The sequence below is a fragment of the Fukomys damarensis genome, unplaced genomic scaffold (assembly GCF_012274545.1).
Source record: "Fukomys damarensis isolate Sample0158 unplaced genomic scaffold, DMR_v1.0_HiC HiC_scaffold_24, whole genome shotgun sequence".
NCBI lineage: Eukaryota > Metazoa > Chordata > Mammalia > Rodentia > Bathyergidae > Fukomys > Fukomys damarensis.
In genome coordinates this window covers 3,930,635-3,936,393 of record NW_022900936.1, presented here as the reverse complement: position 1 = coordinate 3,936,393, position 5,759 = coordinate 3,930,635, and the positions used below count along the sequence as shown (strand labels likewise).

The window sequence follows — 5,759 nt, the reverse complement described above, 5'->3', positions numbered from 1 at the left end:
ACTCCATGCACCCAGCCGCCTGCCCCTCCGGGTGCAGACCCCACTCCCGCCTGCGGCGTGGGCGTGACCTTCCCCGCATGACCGGGCCCTGGAAGGGACTGTGTGCATGTCCCTGGCAGCCTGCGTGCCCTGGGCGCCCGCAATCCTGCAGAGAACGGCCTGTGACTCTGGGCCCTCAGCCACTGCTGGACCTCCCCACCGTCCAGTGACCACCAGAGGGGCTGCCATGGGGACCGTTCCCAGGTCTGGGGAGGCGAGGGCGAAGACAGCCTCTGTGGCCGAGCTCCGGGGAGAGGGCCGGAAGCTCACTGCAGAGGTGGCCTGGATGTCAGACCCGGGTCACAGGTCTGCTTGGGAAATGAACCAGCAGCGCCCACGGCAGACAGGCCAGCGCACCAGACCCCACCGGACACCGCCCGGTCGTCCAGGCCGGCCAGCTTCAGCGGCAGCGCTCTCGGCTGCACCTAGGAGAGCTGGAGGTGCGGACCCCGATGTCCCCACAGACTTGGACGGCTTCCTGAGCTGCACGCAGGCCTGGGGCTGCAGGGGACCCCCCTTCCCAGCACCGCTGCTGTCGCCAGCCGACACTGCTCATTGCCGTAGTGCCCGCCGCTCTCCCCCACGCCAGCAAATGCACCGGGCTGGGAGGGACGGATGCAAGCAGGGGCCACTGGACTGCGGTGTCACCGAAGGCCAGGGCGGGGCTGCCTGGAAACACCAGGGCTTGAGTAAATCGAGGAGCAAGCACCAAAATAAGGACACAGAGCAAAGGCAATCTGTGCAGGGCGGGCCACGCCGCTCCTGGGCTCAAAGGCTGAGGCCCTGATGCATCCCGGCTACTCCAGGCGATGCCACAGCACCAGCCAGCCCTGCGTGAGCTCAGCTAACAGCATCTGTCTTCCTGTACCACTGGCTCCTCCCCGACGCTGCACGACACACTCCACACACACCTAGGTCTGCACAGACCAAGCTGGCCATGACTCAGGAGGGAGCAGGGCTCCGGGACACATGAAGGTTCTCAGAGACGAGATGCCGGCCCCATGCAGGCCAAAGAAATAGGCACGGACATGGCTGAAGTCTTTAAAGAATCGGATGGACTTGTGCATTCGGAATGAGTAAACTCCAGGGGGTCCATCCATGCAAGGGAGTATTACTCAGCCAGGAAAGGGAAAGTAAATCCTGACACCCTACAGTGTAGATGGTGTCGCTTGTCTGTGGTCCCTGCGGACCCCAAGACAGAAAGCAGATGGGGTCAGGGGCTGGGTGGGGAGGAGGAGAGTGTTTCATGGCGGGGGCAGAGCTTCAGTCTAGGATGATGAGAAAGATCTAGACATGGCTGTGGTGATGGTTACACGGTCATGTGAATGTATTTAACACCTCCGAACTGTGCGCTTACAATGGTTAAAATGGCAAATTTTATGTTAGGTGTTTACTATGATTACAAAATTAAATTAAGCAGAGAATTTAAGGCAGAAAGAATAAAACCCTGGGTCCTTCTGTCATTGCTTCTAGTCAGTGATTTCTGGGGACGGCACCTTCCCTTCAGGATATGGGGAAGAAACATGGTGTGTGGCCCCAGGATGGGGCTGGCAGGGGCTTCGCAGAGGCGGAAGTAAATACACAGAGGGGTGGGCAGGAGGCGCCGGGCAGTGTCCACTGAGGTCCTCTGTGTTTGGGAGGTGGCTCTGGGGCACCAGCTGCGGACTGCATGGGAGTGCGGAGCTACCCTTCGGTGGAGGTTGTGGCTCACTCACCACCCCCAGCAGGGACACAGGCACAGGGACACGGGTGCCTCGCTGCTGGCTGCTACCTGAACGCCCAGGGCTGGCACCGAGTCCCCTGTGTCCCTGTTCCAGCTCGCACCTGCATCCCCACGGCAGCGCTGTGCCCTTCCCCTACCCCTGTCACATGCTCTGATGGCCGGAGCCTGCAGGTCCAGGCTGTGGGCAGTGCCCAGGTGCCATGTGGCCAGGTCTGAGGCCCGGAGAGCATCTCAGCACTGAGCCGCCCAGACACTTGGCCCACATGACTCACTGTCATCTGCACGGTTGGCCTCTGGGGAGGCTACCACCCGCCCACTTCCCAGAGGAGAAAGTGGCTTCCCGCCTCCTGGCCTGCAAGGGAAGGAGGTGGATGCCACCAGGCAGGCTGTCCCGGAGCCGGGCCCTCCTCTGCAGTGACCCCAAGTGTGCCAGGGACAGGGTTGCTCTGAGAGGTCCCCAGCCCCCTCCCAGCCCCCGCATGTTGGGAATGTGTGTTCGAAGGGGTCCTCAGGCCACATCCACGGGAAGGAGGAGAAGTCAGCCACTGCTCCCTTTCCCTGGGCTAGAACTTGGAGACCACACATCTTAGTCACTGTCCCACGGTGGGACAAAATACCAGACGCCTGAAACTTAAAGGAGGAGAGGTTTGGGCTCACGGTTTCAGTGGGATTCATCCATGGCAGGCTGCTCCAGGAAGAAATGGCAGGGTGGAAGGGTGTGGCCAGGAAAACTGCAGAGCAGAGAAGGACAGGAGGGGCTGGGGACGAGCACACACCCTGCCAGGTCATGCCGTAGTGACCTCTCCTATCCGCCCCACCTCCCGACAGCAATTCAGCTCCTGAATCACTAGAGGATCAGCCCCTGTGACCCCAGCACCTTCCAAAAGCACCACCTCTGCACAGAAGACTTTTGGGAAACACTTTAGGTCTCAGCCATAACAGCACATCTCTCGGGTCCTTTCTGGAAATCAAGGGGTGAGGGCGAGGTCACCCAACACAGCTTTTCTCTCTGGCTCCCTACCTCAGGAGCCCAGCCTGCCATGCCCATGTCTGCTTAAAGATCCTAATAAATGAGTCACAAGATGGACTGTGTAGGGGAGCCACTGTCCACTGAGCGTGGTGAGGGCTGGGGCAGCGGCACCCCAGCTGGGGACGCATTTCAGCACAGGGGAGCGAGAGCTACGTAGCCCGTGGGTAGGGTGAGTCCGGTGCATGGGTTCCAGAGCACAATGAGATTCCGCCAGGAGTGGCTCAGAGAAGGGAAGGCTGCGACCACCAGCAAGGGTCATCCCATGCTAGACCATGCAGCCACACACATGAGGCTGGGCCAGACACACTCATCACATGGAGATGAGACCCGGTGACAGATCGAGCCTGCCGGGGACACATGGAAACAGGCAGCCGGCAGCCAGGTTCCCTGAGGCCGGAAGAGGCCAGCGGAGCAGGGTACACAGAGGCCAGGGACCAGGCACAGGGGCCTGCCCCACAGGAGGGCGAAGCGGGCAGGGACATGGAAGTCAACCTTGGGGCCCAGCCCAACAGGGCCAGGCTGGGTGGGAAACCTGAGGTGCACAGGGCTCCCGCAGGTCAAGGGCACCACGAGGCGAGCACCTGGGGACACCTGACCCACTTGCCGGTGCTCTGCCCTGTGGCTTTTCCTGTTTGCTCCCTGCTTTACAGCCAAAATCCTGCAGCAATACTCAAGAAGCTGTTGACACGTTCATACCTGTCTCCAGCTGCAGTCAGGCTCAGACAGAGCCACGGCAGCTCAGAGTGCTGGCGGACACACGGAGTGCAGCAGCCGGAGGGGACCCATGCTGGCCGGACTGGCGGGGTGTGGGGACAATGAGTGACAGAAGGGAGGCAGATGAGCACAGCTCCGGACACAAATGAAGGCTGTTCGCTCTTTCAGGGCCGCTTTCCCAGCTCCTGCCCCGCCTCTGCCAGTGGCCCACCAGGGGGCTGTCGTGGTCTCCACTGTGTACCCCAAGTCAGGAGTGTGGAGGTGCAGCCGGACCTTGAGGCCACCCTGGTAGCTCCTGGCCCCGCAGACTCCACACAGGGGTGGCCCCTGGGCCAGAAGCACTGCTGCGTACTTCTCTGGGTGCTCTCCTGGGGACCCAGGCCCAGTGCCCGCTCAGGCCACACAGACCTGTCTCAAGGTGGCGTGGCCCAGCCTTCAGTCACACAGGGCTGCACTTCTAGAAGCTTGGCGAGGTGCACGGCACATGACAGTGGCTTCACAGCCAGGGAAACAGAGGCACGCAGGCGACAGAGGCACTCAGAACCGACTTCCACGTGGCCCAGGACAAGGCAACCACCCCCCAGCTGCCGCACATCTCCTCTGAGTGAGCCTAGCAGGCGACAGGACACCTTCATGCATCTGAATTTTGCTCCCACGGAGCAGGCACACACCGCTGCGCTGTCCCTCACGGCGCCTGGAATGCCATCACAGTCACATGCACAGGCGACACCACAGCCTGTGCACAAGGGCACCACAGAAGCCAGGGCTTTGGCCGTCACTCCCTCCCCCATCGCTGTGCTGTCTGGGGCGCTGAAGTGGTCAGGAGTTGGCACCCAGAGGGGCAGAGAGCAGAGATAATGCAGGGTCGTGGGCTGGCCCGGCACCAGGGATGGTGGCCAAGGTGACAGAATGCAGCATACGCCCTTGTCCCCTCCTCCCAGGCCCGTGCCCTCTGCTGGGAAGCAACGTGGCTTGTCCCTGACTCTGACGGAGAGATGGGACGCTCAAGGGACACAGACAAGTGCATGCTGGGAACTTCAGATGTGTGCAGCGCCTGGGGCTTTCAGAAAGGAATGGCAGCCGATGGAGTGTCACGGGCAGCTGACACACACGGTCCTAGCGACGAAGCCCTGTGTGGGTGTGCAGGGTTGCGGGCAAACTCCAGCACACTCAGGAACCCCAAAGACCTGCTCTCAACCAGGACGAAGGTCCAACCTGATCACCCAACCACCGAATGGTACAGATGGTACAAACAGCGACCCAGTGGCCCTCGGTGGTGGGGTTCAGGACCACGGCCAGCCTCTGGCCCCTCTCCCTGGGTAAGGGGTGGTGTGGGGAGGCCTCCTGAGGCCCCATCAGCGCTGTTTACAGCCTCTTCTTCCCTTTACAGTCTGAGGAGCAGACATCTGGGCTCTTCCTCACAGACAGCCGCATAACCCCTGAGCCCTGCCCGACAGTGCCCTGCCCAACCATGGGGCCCTCGGAGGGGTCTCCCACACTCCCCTGGTCACCTAGGAAAACCCAGCTGCAGTCCCGGGACTCTGCTCTGCCCCTCTTCACTTTTCACCCACTTCTGAGCAGCTTCCGGGGACCCTGCGCACGTTCCCAGGGAGACCCCGCCACAGCTGGCTGGTCACAGTGCCTACTCACCTCACCCCCTGAGAAAGGAGCGGGTCCTGAGCGAAGCAAGCCTTCGGCAGGCTTTGGGGCATACATGTCTGTGCATGTGTGTGCGCATGCTTGCACATGCGTGTGTGCACGTGTATCGTGCACATTTGTACATGTGCTTTGCATGCCTTTGTGCGCATACACATGAGCGTGTGTGTGCTTGTGCTGCGGCAGGGGACGCACAGGGTAGGGCCCCTTCTTCCTTTGGGAGAAAGCTGCTCCATCCCAAGCAGCTGCGGGCGCCCGGTCCCGGAAGTCAGGGGCTCTGGTCGCCCGGTGCATGGGCCCTGACCCACTGCCCACGCTGACGCGGGAGCTGGACACCTGCCCTTGAAGAGCCTCGAACTCCCGGGGCGGGGTATGGAGGGGAGCTGCATCTCCCACGCCTCAGGGCTGGGGGGCGGCACATCTCCTTAGGCAGCAAGGTGAGCAGCTGCCGGCCGGAGGCTGGGGTCAATCTGCCCACAGCGGCTTTCGCTCGGGCACTTGGGGGGCTGAGGACAGCCCCAAGCCAGCTTGCCCATTGTCCCCGTCAGCTACTCGGAAGCAGAGGTGGGGACACTGTGGCCAGGGAAGGAAGGGGCT

At 61.9% G+C, this 5,759-nt stretch overlaps 1 protein-coding gene across 1 annotated transcript in view; it reads right to left on the bottom strand.

Moving 5' to 3' along the window:
• Window positions 1–5,237, bottom strand: part of Pde9a (phosphodiesterase 9A) — a 65,557-nt gene extending 60,320 nt beyond the window's left edge. Inside the window, exon 1 of the mRNA XM_010636497.3 lies at window positions 5,157–5,237. Within this exon, the coding sequence (XP_010634799.1) occupies window positions 5,157–5,222 (66 nt within the window). The 5' untranslated portion in view covers window positions 5,223–5,237. The remainder of the gene's footprint in view (window positions 1–5,156) is intronic.
• Between the last annotated feature and the right edge of the window lie 522 nt (window positions 5,238–5,759).